General features: G+C 42.5%; 2 protein-coding genes across 6 annotated transcripts in view; one reads left to right on the top strand and one right to left on the bottom strand.

The window, feature by feature from the left end:
- Window positions 1-152: 152 nt before the first annotated feature.
- LOC136520007 (uncharacterized) lies at window positions 153-18,357 on the top strand. Of its 5 annotated transcripts, XM_066513419.1 has the most exons (8): window positions 153-2,652; window positions 2,756-3,246; window positions 3,342-3,460; window positions 5,888-6,204; window positions 6,289-6,361; window positions 6,523-7,039; window positions 7,127-7,195; window positions 18,222-18,346. In XM_066513419.1, exons 4-7 carry the CDS (start codon window positions 6,163-6,165, stop codon window positions 7,155-7,157), a joined length of 663 nt encoding a protein of 220 aa, XP_066369516.1. In that variant the 5' UTR covers window positions 153-2,652; window positions 2,756-3,246; window positions 3,342-3,460; window positions 5,888-6,162; the 3' UTR covers window positions 7,158-7,195; window positions 18,222-18,346. The 5 variants fall into 5 exon arrangements, with proteins under 5 accessions (XP_066369516.1, XP_066369528.1, XP_066369509.1 ...); XM_066513431.1 differs by having other exon boundaries at window positions 153-3,246; window positions 6,604-7,039; window positions 18,222-18,357; XM_066513412.1 differs by having other exon boundaries at window positions 153-3,246.
- A 1,710-nt stretch (window positions 18,358-20,067) lies between these two features.
- LOC136536214 (peptidyl-prolyl cis-trans isomerase FKBP17-2, chloroplastic-like) overlaps window positions 20,068-20,486 on the bottom strand; it is an 830-nt gene continuing 411 nt past the window's right edge. The window contains exon 2 of the mRNA XM_066528581.1: window positions 20,068-20,136. Coding sequence (XP_066384678.1) covers window positions 20,068-20,136 — 69 coding nt within the window. The remainder of the gene's footprint in view (window positions 20,137-20,486) is intronic.

Below are 20,486 nucleotides of genomic sequence, written 5' to 3'. Positions count from 1 at the left end.
AACGATCATATTCGACGCGCTGCTGCTTGTGTTCATGGTCAAGCTCTTCTTCGCCATGTTCCAGATGAAGCTGGTCGTCATCCTCTTCTACCTCGTCATCCTCCTCTTCGCCATGGCCTTCTCCGGCCGGGCGCCCAGTAGCTTCTAGCTCGTAGCAGGTGGCAAAAATCTTTCTTCCCCGGTTCCCCCCTTCTTTCGTTTCTTCTCCTTTTGAGGGTATAGATCGGTGGAGTCGTGCATTAAGACTATCATCTCGGTTTTTGGTTTCTTCTTACGTCCTGTGAAAACATTAAGACTATCATCTCGGTTTTTGGTTCAAGACTATTTTTTCTCTAGAAAAAAAAATGTATGCATGATCCGAGGCGCAAATTGCGTACGCGTGAAGAGAAACCGTGTGCTCAAAACACGTGAATTAGTCAAATCTAGGCCTTATTTAGATTGTGAATAATTTCAAACCGATGAATAGTAGCACTTTCGTCTTATTTGGTAAATATTATCCAATCGTGGACCAATTAAGCTCAAAAGATTCATCTCGTGATTTCGAACTAAACTATACAATTAGTTATTTTTTTTATCTATATTTAATGCTCCATGCAAACGGCTAAAAATTGATGTGATGGAGAGAGAGTGAAAAAACTTGGAATTTGGAGGGTAACTAAACAAGGCCCTAGAGCTTCTCCTACGTTTCATACTTCTGTTGATCTATTTCTAAGTCATTCGTGCTGTACCTTCTGCCTTTTTGTTATGGTTTCGTGGATCACAGATAGAGAGCAGTGGTGCAGATGAAAATAGATGAACAGTGAACAATGTTGCTTGTGTAAGTTTCACCCTTTTTTCCTTCGAAAAACTTCCCATATTTATGGTTTTTTGGGGGGTAAGATGTAAAAATAGTGTTTCTCTTGCTTTTGATAAAATAAAAGGGGCTCCAACTTCACCTAGAACCCTAACTCTCGCCATGTGGCCTCCATGATTAGAGAAGGCCCCGGAAGTGCCGAAATGGTAGTCTTTCTCGGTTGCACGCATCACTGATTTGTGCAATAGAAAAAAAAAATTGGAGCATCGACTTTGGTGGGTATCAGTCTATCACCAATGGCCCTTTTGGCCTTTTCTCGTCCGCATCGTATTTTGTGGACTGCCTTTTCCCATTAGTCTACATATACAATTGTTGTGTTGTGCTTTGTATATTCACGGTACATTCTCGTCGTGATGATAGCAAGCGCTGATGCAAAATTGACGCCACACTCACACAGAAAGCGAAGCAGGGCTGTCCTAAGTCCAAACCCAGGCGTACAGGGGATGCATGTTTAAGATAGAGAAGAAATTAGTGTGCAAACAATATTCCTCCAGGGCGTATTAGTTATGGTTTTTATTGATATTGAGTGAAACCATTATTGGGCCTATTGGCAACGGCATCAAATGGTAGGGAGATTTGATCCAAACCGGAGCACTTTTTATTGAATCTGTTAGGGGTGTTCTGTTCGTGGAATGAAATAGTCCACTATCATTTTACTCTTTTATTTGGTTTGTGGAATAGAATGAGGTGATGAACTCACTCCTTATAAACTACTCCATCCGTTCCAAATTATAAGTCGCTTTGATTTTTTTAGTTCATCCATTTTGTTATGTATCTAGATATATTAATACAAAATAGATATACCAAAAAAATCAAAGCGACTTATAATTTAGAACTGAGAGAGTAATAATTAGAACTAGTAGGATAAATGAGGTCATGCCACTGGAGTGTTTGGTTTGGAAAATCGACCTATTCTAGGTGATGCATCATGAGCCTATTTCTCATACTAATACTAATTATTAGCTTACGAGGAATGAGGTGGTGAAGGATCAACCTATTCTATTCCACAAAGTAAAAAAAAAAACTTGAGAGTGACACGATGATGGACCACTTTATTCCACAAACCAAATACACAAATTTGAGAAATGAACGCACGATGTATCACTCAAAACAAACACTCTATTTCTTCCTCAGGTCATAGATTAGTGATGTTTTGAACTGTCTTAAGTGAACCATTTTTAAAGTAATGCCTGCATTACCTTTTTGTATTGAGTTTGGACATTTAGATATAATGCTGGTAGATTTGTCTTAACGGGTACTTTATAAAATTATATTTTGCTGTTCTATAAATATTTTATATCAATACTAGTGGTCAAAGTCATTTTTTCTTAAAACGTTCTCAATAGCCAAACTGTCGCATATTTACGACCGGAGGAAATAGTAATTGTTTTGACGAATCTAAATTTGGCAAACTAGGTAAAATATGCATTAAGATCAAATAAATTCTAGGTGAGGGCATTTCATTGTGACATGAAAAAAATTATTATTCGTACACGTGAGTTTTGGTGCCAAGGTGTAACTACGTTTTTCAATACTCCATCCATCTATAGGAATAAATATACTATTCTAGCTATAGTATTGAGTTAAACTATTTCACTTTTCCTATGCGTCAGTCGCCTAAAATTTTTGATCTATTCAGGCAACGTGTGCTCCGTCGATATTGCTTCAAGATTTTGTGGACCCGTTTTAAGTGTCATTGATTAGAGAGCAATGCAAATACATGTCGCCTGAACAGAAGCCTATTTCAGGCGTCTGAAGTATGGCAGGTCCCAAACTATTTTCACCAAATTTTAAAAAAGGTACTAGCATTTGTGATACTATTTATCATAATTGTTGATACTAATTTTTTTTCCTGCATACTTAATTAAACTTAAGACCAGACCAAAAATTGCATTCTTTTAGGCCTACTTTGGCGGCCTAGATTCTCGGCGGGATCCCGGCCTTTTCCCTGGGCTAATCTGCCCCGTGCCATCCTCCCTCGGGCCAAATTTGTGCGCCCTTTGGTAGCCCACCAAGGCGAGGATCGCAGCCCGCTTCCCTGCATTTTCCGCGCGGAAGAAATCCACGACTCGTTAGGCCGGGAGGGTTTCCCGTGCGACTTGCGAGCTTTCTTCTTCCGCTCGCGATGCCGCTCAGTCGCGAGGCCGCCGCCACCACAGCATCCGGCCACCCCCGCCCCGGCATCTGTCCGCTGCCGCCCCCGCCCTAGCATCCATCCGCCGCCGCGACATCCCTCCACCTTGTTGTCGCTTGGTCTCTCTCGTGCGTGCGACGTCGACGCGGGGGTCGCTCTCGGGCGCTCCTCCATCGCCGCCACCTAACTCATCCACCGTCGCCGCCTCGCTCCTCGTCCGCCGTCGCCATCTCCACCGCCATTGTCATCCGTCTCGAAGGTCAGTGCACCTCATCTCCTTCGTTGCAGTAGTTTCTGGATCCGCTAGGGTTTGACCCACACCTCCATTGCTTTTCGTGGATCTTGGAGCTGCAGATCTGCAAGCCAGGACACCACTACCGCTACCCATTGTGCCACCCATGAGAAGCATCGACGCTGCCGTCTACACGACACCACCTCTTGCCCTTCGCTCGGATCTCTCTACTCTACCTAAGGTTTCTCCTCTTCTTCTCTTGTCACACCGTTTCTTGTGGATCCTGAAATTTTGTGTGTGCATCTGTTAAATTGGTTTCTGATTCGATAATTGAATGTTAGGGATCTGCTCATTTGCATAGCTTACTACCTTAGCAAGCAGCCGCTAACACAGTTGCTGAACTTGTGTGCTTTTGATGGTGATTGCCTAGCAAATAATGTTTTTGTACTCCAACCAATTCCTGAAACCACATTGCCTTGTGTTATCTGAGATAGATGGGAGTCATTAGTCTTATTTGCTCGCATGACTTGGATTAGCAATAAATTGACAGTGTTCTTGTTACAGGAAATACATTAAACAAATCAACTGTTCTGTAATAATCTTGAATAAAATTATCGGTTACTAAAGTCCTTCCAGTCTGATATGAACAAATAGTTATTGATCTATTCATAAGTGAAACCATATATAACTTCAAATAGGTGATGGTCACATGCAAGTAAATTGTACTGTGTTTACTACACCTATAATGATAATACTGAAGATGAGAAAAAATGTAAGTTGTCCACACTTTTGCTTTTATTAGTAAAAAAACCACAGTGTTGCTATTCTCTTAATTTTGTCAGTTTCAGTAGCAGTTGTGAGCTCCTGCTATTTACAGTTCAGATACAACACCAAGTTTTCTTGTGTATTGGCAAGTGCGGTACTTCAGTAGCTTATTGAGAAATTTCTAACTGTTCCTAGGGTCCACATATCACTAGTTGAGCTATTCTTTGTTCTTGGGAGGAGCATGCTAGGAATTTTCTCAAAGTTAGCCCTTGACTTTTAGAAAGTTCCTAGCGTGTTCCTCCTAAGAGCATGCTCTCTCTAGTGCTCTGTTTTGCCAATTGTGGTTGTGGATTTGTGGTACTTGGCAGCTTTTTATATATATATATATGTAATAATATAATTTCATATATGTAACACTAGATGGCTTTTTGGGAAGAGCTTGCTAGGAATTTTTTGTTGGAAGAGGAAGAAGAAGATGAGGAGCTATTCTTTGTTCTTCTCCCTGCTGCAATGCCCTTTCTCGATGAAGAGAAAACACCTGAGCATACCTATTCTCTTCCTGGTGCTAAAAAGGTTAAAGAGATCCTCGAAGGACACGAGAATTGGTGCAAGGAAGAATTTAGGATGGAGGCTGAAATATTTAGAACTATAGCAAACTTTCTCAGGGCCGAGAACTTGCTGCGTGACACACGTGGTATGAAGATTGAGGAGCAACTTGGTCTTTTTATGTTCATGCTCTCTCATAATGCAAGCACAGAGAGACTAAAGAAGGAGTTTCAACATAGTGGTGAGACAGTGCATAGGAAACTAAATGATGTCTTCAATATCATTCCAACATTAACCCAAAAATTCATCAGACTTCCGAATCCAAGCCACACACATGAAGATTACATGTGACCCTAGATTTATGCCATTCTTTTAGGTCGGTTAATACATACAGTACACTTTCCTTAATACCATTCCTAAATACAATCCAAATCATTAGTAATTTTTCTTACCTGCAGAACTGCATCGGCGCTATCGATGGTACGCATGTCCCTATCATAATTGGACAAGACAAGGCCAGTCCCTATAGAAATAGGAAGGGGACAGTATCGTAGAATGTTATGTTTGCCTGTGACTTTGACCTGAAGTTCACTTTCATCTCATCTGGTTGGGAAGGATCCGCATCTGATGCAGGAGTGTTGCGGTCTGCTCTTGGCAAGGGATTTACTATGCCGGTAGGCAAATTCTATCTTGTAGACGGTGGATATGCAAACACACCATCATTCCTTGCTCCCTACCGAGGAGTTAAGTATCATCTCAGTGAGTTCAGGAGATGTGGCCAGAGGGGAAATGCATATGCCAACTACAAGAAATTGTTCAATCATCGACATGTAATTCTTTGAAATCACATTGAGAGGGCCTTTGGGGTTCTCAAAAAGCGATTTCCAATTCTGAAAGTGGGGACACATTACCCAATTGAATCTCAAGTTATGATTCCAGCAGCTGCTGCTATGTTTCACAACATCATTAGAGGGTTGAATGGGAGTGAAGAGTGGCTAGACATCCTACCTGATAATATCAACCCATCAAATTATGTCGACATGCCAGAGGGAGACACTAACTACCCAAGTGAGATGGAATCAAACCATGGAAATACCCTACGAGACCAGATAGCCCATCAGATGTGGGCTGCCTACAATGTGTAGGATAGTAGTGTTTGGAATGTAATTTATGAGTTATGAGTTATGTATTTCTGTAATACATTATGTGATGCAACATTCTATAATAAATTCTCCAATACATTCTATAATATGTTATGAGTTATGTATTTCTGTGTGATGCAACATTCTATAATAAATTCTCCAATGCATTCTATAATATTTTATGAGTTATGTATTTCTGTAATTATTTCTTGCAGCAATGTCGAAAGCAAGGGCTACATGGAACTCTAGATATGAGAAAGGGCTTGTTGACATTATGAGGGACCATGTGAACATCCCCTTGTTCAGGGGTCAGAATGGATGGAGTGGAGAGGGTTGGAGAAGTATCTTAGAGAAGTTTACCCAAATGTATCTTTTAGCACGCTTCACAAAGCAGCAGCTACAAGAGAAGGAAAAGGAGCTAAAGGGTAGCTAGAAGGCGATACATGTAGCGTTAAAGGATAGTGGTGTTGGTTGGAATGACTCATTGGCCATGGTCATTGTGGAACCAGAAAAATGGAAGAAACTGATCAATGTAAGAATTTTTCATTGAACCAAAAAATTGTTGCCATATTCTGGTTGCAAGCACTAACTATGCTATTGTCTTGGTATTAAATAGGATAATGGAAAAATGGCTAGGTTCCAGAAGAAGCCGTTTCCTTTATATGAAGACTGTACGTCATTGTATGCTGGTATGTTATTTGAAACTTCTCTCTAAGGTTATGTAGCCTTATTGTTCTACTTGAGAGTAAAGCACCATCTAACTTGATAGTATGACTGTACTGCTTTCAGTTTAAGTTATAGTATGCCTGCACTTGAAGTATGATTTGTGCACTATTTTTTTTTTGCATAGGAAGTGTTGCTACAGGAGATCTAAACTTCACATCAACTAAGCACTTACAGCCTGCTCCTCTTGTTCCTATTGCTGCTCCAGCTGCTCCGGCTACTCTGGCTGCTCCTGCTGCTCCTATTGCAGTGTCTGATAGCACAAGTCCATGTGCTACTTTTGATGGGCTAGACGTCTCAAGTGCACGCAATGAAGCTCAGTCTGCACCTTCCAATCAATATTTTGTGCAAGGAACGAGTGGTGGGAGAAAGCGTAAGCAAAGTCATATTGGTGCTGCTATTGATGGTTTTGTGCAATTTAAGAAGATGCAAACAAATAAAACCATGGAAGCTCTAAATGAAAAGAAGAAACAAGACGAAGAATTTTCAGTTGACAAGTGTCTCGATGAAGTGGATGCAATGGAACTTACTGATGTGGAGAAGGTGTATGCTATGAATATCTTCAAATCTGAGAATGACAGGGAGGTATTTATGAAAATGAAAAACAAAAATGTTCGCTTGATTTGGCTCAAACAACAGATTAGGTAATGCTTAGCTGCCACTGGATTAGTTTACTTTGGTTTGCCTTAGTAGCTAATGCTTTTCCTTGTGCTTACTTGCGATGGTATCAGTGGAGGCATTGTTGGTGGAGGCAATGTTTGAATTGAGAAGAAAAACGCAGCTGTAGTCATTGTATGCAGGTATATTATTTGAACAATAGCTTGCACTTGCCAACAGCTATGACTGCCGATTGATCTTATTTTTTATTAGCCTAGGAATTACCTGTTCTGCGTAGTATGCTACTGCTGCTTCTATAAGTGTGGATAATTAACATATCTGTAGCAGAAAACTTGTCTACTTATCCTTTGTGTTTTCCCCCATTTTTTTGTGAATCATGAATTGGCATATATGAATAGGAGGGATGGATGGGTAGTGTCGGGTTCATAAACCTGGGGTCCCTCAGGGACCGGCTTCCACGCCAAAGCTCGGCCCAAGCAGACATCACACAACTCATGGGCTAGCCCAAGTACCTGAGCACCAGGTCGGAGGACTGATCTAATCTCTGACCGGAAGGTCAGGCCAAGAAGGAACATCACCCATTTTCTGGCTCTAGCCCACCTCTTTGACAGGAGCGCTCGATCCGGTCGCCAGCCCGCCTCCGAATGGCCTCTTTGACCGAAAGGTCTGGCCAAAAACACTGCTTTTGACTCCGACTCCGCACTCAACTATTACATTTTCTACTACTACAAATACTACTGCGACCGCTCGATGACATCGCTTGAACGCTAAAGGAGAAACCACGGCACACGATGCCGGACATAACCACAACCGCTGGTGCCCCGCCTGGTTTCGCTCCCTCAACTTTGGCGAGTGCAACGGGTACCTCAAGGGACCCGCTCGGTTCTGCTCCCTCAACTTCGGCAAGCGCAACAGGTACCTTAAGGGTGTCGCACCCATAGATGCTCAATAGAAGAGCATGAAGCTCCTAACCTTCTCATGCAATCGAGGCAACTCCTGGGTAGAGGCGCCGCTACCGAGGTATGGCCGCCATGGCTGGAAGAAATCTCATCAAATTTTTTGAACTGGCCAACCTGAGCAGCTACAGGCACGGAACCCTCCACTAGCACGATCCTGAGCAACTTCCCCTCTGACAAAGCTCGCTCGGTGAAGATCCACCAGAGAAAATTCACACATGGCTCCATCCTGAAGAAGGCCTCGTAGATTAATCTAGCACCGCCTGCGGCAGTCTCTAGTTCGACATCACGCTCTGGGTTCACAAAAGGATCTATAAGTCCTCCCCCTCGCTCACCCGCTCTCTAAAAGGTCCTAATGGATAGAGGGGGGGTGAATAGCCTAATAAAAATTTCTACAACAACACTTAACAAAATGGTTAGACAATTATGAGGCGAAGCAAGTGTTGCGCTAGCCTACTTAAAATGTAAGCCACCTACCACAATTTTAGTTTAGATAGTGCCTATTCACACAAAAGCTATGACACTACCCTATGTTAGTGTACTCTCAAAGGCTAACTAAAGAGCCACACCAACCAAGCAAGCAAGCTCTCACAACTAGCTACACTAAAGAACTTGTCAACTAGTTTGCGGTAAAGTAAAGAGAGGGATCAAGAAGGTTATACCGCCGTGTAGATGAAGAAACCAATTAATCACAAGGATGAATAACAATGAAGACCAATCACCTCGGAATTAATGATGAACACAATGATTTTTTATCGAGGTTCACTTGCTTGCCGGCAAGCTACTCCTCGTTGTGGCGATTCACTCACTTGGAGGTTCACGCGCTAATTGGCTTCACACGCCAAACCCTCAATAGGGTGTCGCACAACCAACACAAGATGAGGATCACACAAGCCACGAGCAATCCACTAGAGTACCTTTTGGCTCTCCACCGGGGAAAGATCAAGAACCCCTCACAATCACCACGATCGGAGCCAGAGACAATCACCACCCTCTGCTCGATGATCCTTGCTGCTCCAAGCCATCTAGGTGGCGGCAATCACCAAGAGTAACAAGCGAATCCTACAGCGAAACACGAACACCAAGTGCCTCTAGATGCAAACACTCAAGCAATGCACTTGGATTCTCTCCCTATCTCACAAAGATGATGAATCAACGATGGAGATGAGTGGGAGGGCTTTGGCTAAGCTCGCAAGGTTGCTATGTCAATGAAAAGGGCCAAAGGTGTGAGCTTGAACCGGCCATGGGGCTTAAATAGAAGCCCCCAAGAAATAGAGCCGTTGTACCCCTTCACTAGGTATAGCGCGGGGTGACCGGACGCTCCGGTCCGATTGACCGGACTCAGGACCCAGCGTCCGGTCGCTCGATGTCAGCCATGTGTCACGCTGCGTTCAATAGGAGTCATCTGATCTCAACGGTCATCTGTTGACCGGACGCTCCGCTACAACTGACTAGACTCTGAGCCTCCAGCGTCCGGTCATTTCCAGTAAGGTTCTAGAAACGTATTTTGCCGACCGAACTCGTCCGGTCATGCTTGACCGGACCCTGCCAGCATCCGGTCATAGAGCGACCCAGCGTTCGGTCATTTGACCGATGCCAGCGTCTTCGCTGTTACACCTGACTAGACGTGTTGGTCCAACCGAGGATAGCGTCTGGTCACTTCTAGTGACCTCCGTCTTTTCTATTTAGGGCGCCGGTGGCACCGTCGGACTGTCCGCACTCTACGGGCGGACACTCCACCAGTGGAGTTACTTACCCTTGCACCTAAACTTCACCACCCTTGATCAAATGTGCCAACCACCAAGTGTATCACCTTGTGCACATGTGTTAGCGTATTTTCACAAACATTTTCAAGGGTGTTAGCACTCCACTAGATCCTAAATGCATATGCAATGAGTTAGAGCATCTAGTGGCACTTTGATAATCGCATTCCGATACGAGTTTCACCCCTCTTAATAGTATGACTATCAAATCTAAATGTGATCACACTCACTAAGTGTCTTGATCACCAAACTAAAATAGCTCATATGGTTTATACCTTTGCCATGAGCTTTTTGTTTTTCTCTTTCTTCTTTCCAAGTCTAAGCACTTGATCATTACCATGGCGTCGCCATCTTTATGTCATGATCTTCATTTGCTTCACTGCTTGGAATGTGCTACCTATCTCATGATCACTTGATAAACTAGGTTAGCACTTAGGGTTTTATCAATTCACCAAAACCAAACTAGAGCTTTCAATCTCCCCCTTTTTGGTAATTGATGACAACCCATTCACAAAGATATGAATTGAAATTCAATTGAATCCATGTTGCTTGCCCAAGCATATTTACCATGTAAAAAAGGATATGGACAAGTTTCATGAACTCCATATGGTAGCAATTGCTCCCCCTACATATGTGCTAAGAGTTTGGATTGTAGCTTGCATATATGCTTAGATAGGAATTATAGGAGACAATGTCTACCAAATGATGCTAAGGTGTAAAATGTGGACCTTTGAAGCGTGATACCAATCGGAGTGCACCATTATACCATCCTTAGCACCATGGTTAGTTCTATATCACTTGGAAACATACTTTAAAAAGATACCATTTGTAAAAACTTGCTTGGAAATAAAAGTTATCTAATGATTTCATTTCATCATTCAACCTTATAACTAGCATACGCCACACAAGCATGGATGTTGAAATTCAAAACTTATGTCATGCAAGCAAACATATGAAATGCACATTCAAATGCACCATACAAGTTCATGAGCTTGCTCCCTCTACTTGTGTGCTCAAAATTTTAGTTGATTCCTTTCCTTTATCATACCTTTGATGTCTTTTCACCATCTTAGTACACTAATATATCTTTTGTCTTTTCTCCCCATGTACTAATATCTTTGTTGTTTCTCCCCCTATCACTTATATCTTTGTTTCTCTCCCCCTTTGTCATCAATGACCACAAAGGTTCAAAAAATAGATAGGTTAATATTATCAATGTCAATCAATAGGGTGAGGATAATTTTCCTAAATTTGGTCCAATCTAGATCATTTGCAATAGATTTCTAACTCGGTTTGATCCAAGGACAAGCTTCTTCACACCTCCAAATAAGGGTTATCTTGTACCATGTTGAGTTAAACACTTAGAGCTCATTTTCTAGATCAAACACTAGGTTTACAAGCCCATAAACATGTCATATGCTACCACTAGATTAAGTCAAGCATAGAAGCAATAGTGGTACCATACAATCATCAAATTCATTTGATTTTCATGAATGAGCCTATTAAACATGAAAGATGTCTAGATGCACTAAACAAGTCCTTAGCAAGGATGTATGCCATGTCAATCAACTTTTACCTTGGATTGCTCGAAGGAGAGGCATGTTATATAAGTGGGGAGTTGCATCAACACATATTTAAGAAATCCAATATATTCAACTCATTCCTCAGCTTGTAAAACCTTTTCTCATCTAATGGTTTGGTGAATATGTCGGCAAGTTGATCTTCGGTGCCTACACTCTCAATGCAAATGTCCCCTTTTTGTTGGTGATCTCTTATGAAATGGTGGCAGACATCAATGTGCTTTGTTCTTGCACGTTGAACCGGATTGGTGGTCAACTTGATTGCACTCTCATTGTCACATAGCAATGGCACTTTCTTGAACTTAATTCCAAAGTCACTCAAAGTGGCCTTCATCCAAAGTACTTGTGCACAACAACTACCGGCGGATATGTATTCGGCTTCGGTGGTTGATAATGCAACACTATTTTGCTTCTTTGATGACCATGAAATAAGTGATCTTCCCAGCAATTAACATGTGCCCGAGGTGCTCTTCCTTTAAACCTTGCATCCCGCATAATCCGAGTCGGAGTAACCAACTAGCTTAAACTTTGCTCCTTTGGGATACCACAAACCAATATTTGGTGTATGCTTTAAGTACCTCAATATTCTCTTTGTAGCCTTCAAATGACTTTCTCTTGGTGATGCTTCAAATCTTGCACACATGCATACACTAAACATGACATCCAGCCTTGATGCGGTCATATAGAGTAGGCTTCCAATCATAGATCGATACAACTTTTGATCCACCATGTTGCCACTTGCATCACTATCTAAGTTGCCATTGGTTCCCATTGGTGTACTAATGGCTTTGCTATCATTCATACCAAACTTCTTGATCATGTCCTTGATGTACTTGCCTTGATTTACAAATGTACCATTCTTCAATTGCTTGATTTGAAGACCAAGGAAGTAGCTCAACTCTCCAATCATGGATATCTCAAACTCATTAGCCATCATCTTTCCAAACTCATCACAAAAGTCTTGATTGGTTGATCCAAATATAATATCATCAACATAGATTTGCAACACAAACAAGTCTTTTCCAATCTTCTTGATGAAAAGAGTGATGTCAACCTTGCCCATTGTGAACCCTTTAGAGAGTAGGAAATCCCTCAATCTCTCATACCATGCTCTAGGTGCTTGCTTCAAGCCATACAATGCTTTCTACAACTTGTATATATGGTTGGGTTTCTTATCATCTTCAAAACCGAGAGGTTGCTTAACTTATACTTTTTTATTGATGTAGCCATTGAGAAATGCACTCTTAACATCCATTTGATAGAGCTTGATGTTGTGGGCACAAGCATAGGCTAGCAAGATTCTAATTGCTTCCAATCTAGCAACCGGGGCATATGTTTCTCCAAAGTCAAGACCTTCAACTTGTGTATAGCCTTGTGCTACTAATCTTGCTTTGTTCCTTACTACTATCCCATCTTGATCTTGCTTGTTTCTAAAGACCCATTTGGTTCCAATCACATTGTGTCCCTTTGATCTTTCTACCATCTCCCATACTTGATTTCTTGTGAAGTTATTCAACTCTTCATGCATAGCATTTATCCAATCAACATCCTTCAATGCTTCATCTATGTTCTTTGGTTCAATAGATGATACAAATGGGAAGTGTTCACAAAATGATGCCAATCTTGATCTTGTTTGTACACCTCTAGAAATATCACCAATAATTGTATCCAAAGGATAATCTCTTGCAATACTTGTTGGTTGGAGCAATGGAACTTGATTGCTTGCACTTGCTTGATCATTGGGTTGAGATGATGTACTAGCTACTTGATCTTGATCAATGTCATGAGAGCCACTTACACTAACTTGATTTGTATCATCTTGCACATTTGAGTTAGAGAGCACTTGCACTTGATCATCTTCATTATCATTAACTTGCCAAGGCCTCAATTCACCAATATCCATGTTCTTCATGGCATTTAAAAGTTGAATGCCTCTAATATCTTCTGAGTTCTCATTCTCTACTTGTGAACTATTGGTTTCATCAAATTCAACATCATGAACTTCCTCAAGAGTACCACTATCCAAATTCCAAACTCTATATGCTTTGCTTGTAGTGGAATAACCAAGTAGGAATCCTTCATCACATATCTTGTCAAACTTGCCCAATCTAGTGCATTTCTTCAATATATAACATTTGCAACCAAAAACCCAAAAATATGCAGTGTTTGGCTTTCTACCATTCAAGAGCTCATATGGTGTCTTCTCTTTCAATCGGTGACAATAGAGACGGTTGCTACAATAGCAAGCCGTGTTGATAGCTTTGGCCTAAAAAGATTGACTCACATTATACTCACTAAGCATAGACCTTGTCATATCAATGAGTGTTCTATTCTTTCTCTCAACAAGGCCATTTGATTGAGGTGTGTACTTGGCCAAGAATTGATGTATAATTCCAAATTCATCATACAACTCATCAATTCTAGTGTTCTTGAACTCACTACCATTGTCACTTCTAACTCTCTTGATGGTTGTTTCAAACTCATTGTGAATGCCTTTGACAAATGATTTGAATGTTGCAAATACATCACTTTTGTCCACTAGAATGAACACCCATGTGTATCTTGTATAGTCATCCACTATTACAAAGCCATATTTGTTTCCACCGATACTAGTGTATTGTGTTGGCCTAAACAAATCCATGTGCAATAACTCAAATGCTTTGCTAGTGCTCATTATGCTTTTCTTAGGATGGGTGTTTCCAACTTGTTTGCCGGCTTGACAAGAGCTACAAAGCTTATCCTTTTCAAACACAATATCTTTCAAGCCTTTAACTAAGTCATACTTAACCAATCTATTCAATTATTTCATTCCAACATGACCAAGCCTTCTATGCCATAACCAACCCATGCTAGACTTAGTGAATAAGCATGTAGATAATCTAGCTTCACTAGCATTGAAATCAACCAAGTATAGATTCTCATATCTAAAACATTTGAAGATTAAATTAGAGTCATCTACACTTATGATTTCTACATCATCTACCCTAAATATGTATTTGAATCCAAAATCACACAATTGTGCCACGGACAGCAAATTGAAGTTCAAGCTCTCTACTAGCAACACATTGGATATGCTCATGTCATTTGATATTGCAATCTTACCAAGCCCTTTGACCTTGCCTTTGCCATTGTCACCAAATGTGATACTATCATAACCATCATTGCCATTGGTGTTGATTGAGTTGAACATTCTTGCATCACCGGTCATGTGTTGATTGCACCCACTATCAAGAACCCAATGCCTTCCTCCAGCTTTGTAATTGACCTACAAAAGAAGATCAATTCTTTTTAGGTACCCAAACTTGCTTGGGTCCTTGAAGGTTAGTCACTAAGCTCTTTGGTACCCAAATGACTTTCTTATTTGAGCCCATCCATGGTTTACTAATGAACTTAGCCTTCACATCATTTGTACCCTTAGTAAGCATATAGCATGAATCAAGCTTTATAAAGGATACATTAGCATTTTTGCTCTTGTTGTTGCATTCTTGCTCTTTATGACCCACTTGCTTGCAACTATTGTAAAACCAACCATTGTTCTTCACAAAACTAGTCTTGTGAGGAGCAAAGGCCGCCTTGTCTTTCTTAGGGGTATAGCCCAATCCCTCTTTATAGAGAGAAGCTCTTTGGCTACCCAAGCATATAAGCAAGCAGTACTCACCACCATAAACCTTAGCTAAGGTGTGAGTGAGCTTAGTGACCTCCTTCTTGAGGTTCTCATTCTCAACCACTAGTGAGGCATTACAAGTGAGACTATTACTACTAGATGAGGTAGAAGTGGAAGTGCTACAAGAAGGGTTAGTAGGAGCAACAATAATAGGCATAGATAGTGATTCATCAATTATATCACAAGTTAAACCTATATTGCAAGTTTCAACATGCTTCTTTTTATTTTGCTCGTCAAGCAAAGAGGAATGAGCCTTTTCAAGCTGTCGATGTTTGACCACCGATAGCCTGCCACGAGGGTCCTCGAGGCAGTATGTTCGGGCTTCAGCGTATGCAGAACTCGATGGTGAACGCAAGAGACAGTCGATTTATCCTGGTTCGGACCCTCGACTATGGTCGAGTAACAGCCCTACATCCAGTCGGTGTTAGCCTCTACGTTGGATTGATTGTGTTGTGTTGTACAATTGTTGTTTTGTTGTTCTCTTCCCTAAGAGCCCTGCCCTCCTTTATATAGTTAGGAGGCCAGAGTCCTAGTCGGTTTACAATAAGAGTTCCTAGTAGGATTACTGAATAGTACTACTACTAAGATTATATGGGAAGAATCCTAGTTAAACTAGATCTTCTCTCTCCCTTGCGGGGTATCCTATGGGTCCCGCATCGACAAGCCCCCGAGCACTTCATGGTTGAGCTCTGAAAGTCTCGTTTTGCTCCTTTAGGTCTTGTTGAGTAGGAACAAACGTTATCCGAGTGCTTTCTGGAGTGAAACCTTGTAGCGCTTCTTGGGATCTTTGAGTGGTGAGTGCTTTTTGAAGAAAAAGTACATCCATCTGGTTATAGCCCCCAAGCCTCTTGCTATTTAGAACAAGGAGCTGGAGGATCTTGTCTTGAAGTTGCTCTGATTATTCGTTGAAGTTTTATAAAAAAGAACTCGAATATGGCTCATTCCGGGTTCTTTTTGTCGTAATGTCTTGAAGTGGTCTGCGTTGAGGAAGTCTTTTGGTGATGTGCGCTTTTTCGAAGAAAAAGTGCACTCACTGAGTGTAGCCCCCGAGCCTCTTGCTATTTGGAACAAAAAGTTGGTGGGTCTTGAATCTTTATGTTGTTTAAAAATTTATGTTCTGAAGTAGTCCTCGAGACTTGGATTATGTCATCATCCGAGTAGTTTTGCGGCATCTTTCCGAAGCAGCCCTTTAGTCTTGGATTAAACCATCATCTGAGTAGTTTTGCAGCATGCAGCCTCTGAGCATATATCCGTGTTGTTTTGTTTAGGAAGAACTCAGATGCGAGGTCTTGGCATATTCTTTGATAGTCTGCTGTTGTCAGATGTAGTTGTATGGTGGTGGTTGAGTGTAAATGCCTTTTGTTCATGGGTTGTACTGTGCTGGTATATTCTTCTGAATATGCTCGTCTTCGAGTACTGTTCCCTCTCGCCTGAGTCTTCCATTATTGAGTCCTATCTTTTCACTGTGTCCTTTGTTAGGCTTATTTCGTTGGTACTCCTAGTCCATGTGCGCCGCTCCTTTGATCTATAAATACTATCCCGGAGTGCTTGTTTTCATCCATTGGACATTCTGTTGAAACCTTCGTAGTCATGAACATGGTAGTTTGTGAAGTAGAGCAGCCCCTAGGCATATTTTGTAGTTCCTGTGTGTCTTGTCGTAGCTGGAGGAAGTCTTGTGATAGGGATTAGAGGTAGGCTAATCCCACGACAGCATTGTACCAGGATGTACATGGCGGTAGTTGGAGGAAGTCTTGTGATGTGTGCTTTGTTCCTTCATCTGGTAGTTCTGGGTTGATCTTTGTCGCCTGCCTTGGATGCACTGCGTCTGTCCTTTGAAGAAAACAGTGTAGCTAATGGTGGTTTGTCCTTCCGAGTAGCAATTTGGGACATGTAGTCATTCCAGAGCCTAGCCGTGTCCGTGTTCCTCTTTGCTACTTTGCTTTTTGTGGTACCGAGTTCGTTGGGTCTTGTAAGATTTGTAATCTTCTATTTTTGAAGTCGCTTATAATGGAATGAATCTTGTCTTCTGAGTTGTCCTTTACTTCTCTGCTGTGATCCCTGTCGTTCATGAGATTACTGAGTTCTTTCTTAAATAACTGGGTTCTTTTGTTCCTTGCGAGGTAGCCCTTTGTTTCTTCTTGGTTGACGGGTTGTTCTTGTAGTGATCTGATAACCCTACCGTGGTGCTGGACGGATAAGTCTGAAATCTGCCCATTGGATTATACCATTGTGTGGATTTGTGCCCTCCATCGTTTTAGCTGCGTCGGTAAATGGACCGTTGCGTTCTCACATGGTGTTTTAACGGGCTTGGTGGGCCATTTCTAACGTTGTAAAATTTATTTATAGACCCTTCGTCCTCTTTTTCTTTACTGCCTTTCTTTTGCCTTCAAACCCTAGCTCTCAATCATCCACCGTCGCCATTGCCGCTGCCGTCCTTAGCGCCGCCATCTAGCTTCATCTTCCCCAGTACCTTTTTGCTTCCGCTAGTTCATGGGTAAGAAGAAAACCACGAGCAAGTCCCAGACGACCTTCATGGACGAGGAGTCATCCCTTTCTTTGATCGAGAACCAAGAGTTCGTGGCCATGAGGGCTGCTCAGAAGGTTTGGCCGGCTCCAACAACAAGCGAAGATCAGCTGCGCGAGCTCGTCAGCGATGGCTTGATCCAAAGCAAAGTCATTGCTGAATGGAGAGTTCCGGGCGAGCATCGGGTTCCTGCTCCGGGTCCTGGTGAGATTGTCCTCTTTGTTTCCTTTGTCCATGCCAGACTTTACCTTCCTACTTCTGCCTTCCTTCATCAGTTTCTTGGTTATTTCGGGGTTAGTCTGAACCATCTAACCCCTAATGCCGTTCTCCATCTTTCCATTTTCGTTCATCTCTATGAAGCTTTCCTTGGAATCTCTCCTTCTCTATCTCTTTTTCGCTACTTCTTTCGTCTGAAACCTCAACCCCATCGCGAAGAAACCAGCGTTCTTGGTGGTTGTGGGATTCAGTTTTGCCAGGGTCTTAAGAGCAAGTTCTTTGACTATGACCTGGTTGATTCTATAAAAGATTAGCGTGCCGACTGGTTTTATGCTGCCAATTTGATCCCTTCCCTTGTCGTCCACTCTAGATCTGGTCCTGTGGTGAATGACCGATGGGACAAGAAACTTGAGTCACCTGCTGAGATTCAAGTGATCCAGCCACTTCTTGATAGGATTAGCATGCTGAAACAGCAGGGTTTAACTGGTTTTGGTATTGTTTCAAGTTTTCTTCGTCGCCGAGTTCAGCCTTTGAAAGAGCGGGAGCACCTTGGCTTCGAGTATTCTGGGGCTAAGGATCCTTCATGTATGGTCCCAGCTCTTGAGCTGACCGATGAGGAGGTACTTGACCATCTCCAGAAGATGCTGAAAGGAGTGAGCGTTATTCCTCCTACTGTCTCCGAGTTCTCTGCCAACAACCCGCCCCCAGCTGTGAGTTGTTTATCTCTTTGTTTGGGTACTTTATGCACTCTTGCTGCATCTATTTTTGCTTAGCTTTTCCTTGTCTTGCTATTTTATTCTTTTTCGTAGGAGCTTGGGTGGAACTTTGTTGACCTGATCCCTCTTGATGTTCTCCCTGCCGTGGCGGAGACTGGGGATAAACTTGCTGGAACTTCTACAACTAGTAAGTCCCCAACCTCCATAGCGCTTCCTGGAGTTTCTTCCGGATTTGTTGATGTATATGAAGAATATGTTCCTCGTCTAGTCCCTCGCGGTCCTCGTAGTGTCCCGAAGAGGGGGTGAACGGATGGGTCTTCATCTGGCCTGCCTGTCTCCAAGAAGCCTCGCAAACCAAGTACTCTCTCAGGTACTCCAGTTGTTGCTAGCATGCTCTTAGGTGAGCACATTTAATACTCTTTGTTCCTTTGTTTTCCTGTTTTTCTCTTGAACTGAGTACTTTTTATTCTTCTTTCAGCAGGTGCTCTGGTTTCCTTGGTTGAGGGAGAGGAGGATGACAAAGTACCCCTCATCATGCAGTGGTGAGTTGTTTTCATATTCCTGTTGCATTGAATTTCTCTTCTTTGTCTTGACTTTTAGTTTTGAACTTTTTGAAGTAACCGGACATCGGGTACGAGTTCTTCTGAGGCTCCCGTGCTGACTTCTTCTGAAGCTCCGGTGTCGAGTTCTTTGGTAGCCTCGGTATCAAGCTCTATCGCTCCTCTAGTGTAGAGTTCTTCCACAGCTCCAGCCCCGGCTTCTTTCATGGCTCTGGTATCTGCTATCCCGCTCCCATCATCGGGTGGCGGGGATGTTTTCGCCGTCATGGTCCCCCCTGCGAGGCCTTCTTTTGGCTTCGCGAAGAAGAAAGTGGCTGGGTGAGTAGATTCTGGTTTCATCCTTTTGCTTCTATCCTCCTTCTTCTGGTTCTCATCGGTGATTTCTTTTATTAATTTTTAGTCTTTTGTCTTCTCTTGTTTCTTCATTGACTTCTTCTCAACCTTCCGCCGTGCCATTGAGTTCCGAGCCTCAGGACTCACAACATACTGTTGGTGAAGTTGCTGCGGGGGCTTCGGAGCTACCTGGCGAAGTTGCGGACTTTGCTGCCCTGGAGGTGACTGTGGCCGTCGCGTCGGGTCCTTTTGAGGGATTGGCTTTGGCTTCCTAGGAGGTTGCTTTGGTCGTTCTTTCTTCGCCCCAGCCGACCTCTCCTTCCCCTTCTCTCGCTTCCGGCGGTCCCTCTTTTACCGATGACGTGGTGCAACAGTTCGATGCCACCCATCGGCTATCGGAGCTGACCGCAGCCTGGGGGAGCTTGGCGTCCTCTGCGACTTCTTTCGGGGAGAAGCTTCACGTAAGTTTTTCTGAGATTCTTTCTTAGGCCATTTGTTTTGCCTTCGTCCTTATGCCTTATTTTTCTCTATCTTTAATTGTTTAGACTTTCTCTCATGACCATACCGGCTTCTTCTTTTCATCTAAAACCGAGAAGAAGTTGTCCTCCGAGGTAAGTTCTCTGAAGACTGACCTTGACCTCCTTCGGGTCGAGTTGGAGACTGAGTGTAAGTCGCATCAAAAAGAGGAAAAGGCTCTCCGTGCCCGGGTGGTAGAGGTAGAGAAATAGAGAGACACTGTTGCCTAGGAGTGGGAGAAACAGAAAGATGCTGCTATCCAGGAGGCTTCAAAGAACTCGGAGACCATGAAGAGCTTGGAAGTCGTGAAGAAATAATGTAAAGGTATTCCAGGTTCTCTCTGTTTCTTTTAGTATTTGATCCTTTCCCTCCTGCTGACTTGTTGTTTGATGTCTTGTCCAGCTCTCCGAGTTGAAGGAAAAAAGCTCTCGGAGGGCATTGATGAAATGAAGACTCTTGTTCGTACAAGTCATAACAAGGCTGAGGAGGTAATTACTCATGCTGAAGAAGAACTTGCACTTGCTAAGTTGATCAGGTGTGGAGCTGATAAAGATCTTGTGCAGGCCCAAAAAACTATTGAAGACTTGTCTGGGAAGCTGGCGACAGCTACTAAAAATTGGAACGTTTGTGGAAAGCTTTTTTGTT

Source organism: Miscanthus floridulus, chromosome 2 (genome assembly GCF_019320115.1).
Source record: "Miscanthus floridulus cultivar M001 chromosome 2, ASM1932011v1, whole genome shotgun sequence".
NCBI classification, from domain to species: domain Eukaryota; kingdom Viridiplantae; phylum Streptophyta; class Magnoliopsida; order Poales; family Poaceae; genus Miscanthus; species Miscanthus floridulus.
This window is presented reverse-complemented; position numbering and strand designations above follow the sequence as displayed.

Excerpts from the sequence above, each read along its gene's own strand:
- LOC136520007 (XM_066513419.1), top strand. The coding sequence starts at position 6,163 with ATGGTCATTGTGGAACCAGAAAAATGGAAGAAACTGATCAAT. Across the intron at positions 6,205-6,288 it reads AATGGAAGAAACTGATCAAT|GATAATGGAAAAATGGCTAG; the intron begins GTAAGAATTTTT and ends GGTATTAAATAG. Across the intron at positions 7,040-7,126 it reads TGGCTCAAACAACAGATTAG|TGGAGGCATTGTTGGTGGAG; the intron begins GTAATGCTTAGC and ends CGATGGTATCAG.